This window comes from Cariama cristata, unplaced genomic scaffold (assembly GCF_000690535.1).
Source record: "Cariama cristata isolate BGI_N322 unplaced genomic scaffold, ASM69053v1 scaffold21154, whole genome shotgun sequence".
In the NCBI taxonomy this organism is placed as follows: domain Eukaryota; kingdom Metazoa; phylum Chordata; class Aves; order Cariamiformes; family Cariamidae; genus Cariama; species Cariama cristata.
This window is the reverse complement of record NW_009614934.1, coordinates 1626-1920: the sequence shown is the minus strand read 5'-3', so window position 1 is coordinate 1920 and position 295 is coordinate 1626. Positions and strand designations below refer to the sequence as shown.

The window sequence follows — 295 nt, the reverse complement described above, 5'->3', positions numbered from 1 at the left end:
TTGGTCTTGCAGTGCCGGAGGAGGACGAATCGCGGATCATCGGTGGGAAGCCCTGCTCCATCGGACAACGCCCTTTCCAAGTCGCCCTCCTCAAAAGAGGTCAAATCCTCTGCGGCGGAAGCTTGATAGACGCCCAATGGGTCCTGACCGCCGCCCACTGCAAGAAACCAATCAAGTAAGCCGAATCCACTTTGAGCCAATGGTTTCTTTCCCAGGAGGTCTCAACGACCGAGGGTGAGAGGTGGGTCATCCAGATGTTGGCCCTTCCGGAGGCCGATGCCTCCAACCGGTGCTA

At 58.0% G+C, this 295-nt stretch overlaps 1 protein-coding gene across 1 annotated transcript in view; it reads left to right on the top strand.

The window, feature by feature from the left end:
- Positions 1–295, top strand: part of LOC104161258 (kallikrein-14-like) — a gene marked incomplete at both ends in the record, with an annotated part of 4843 nt that overhangs the window by 3336 nt on the left and 1212 nt on the right. Inside the window, one exon of the mRNA XM_009699618.1 lies at positions 6–175. Coding sequence (XP_009697920.1) covers positions 6–175 — 170 coding nt within the window. The remainder of the gene's footprint in view (positions 1–5; positions 176–295) is intronic.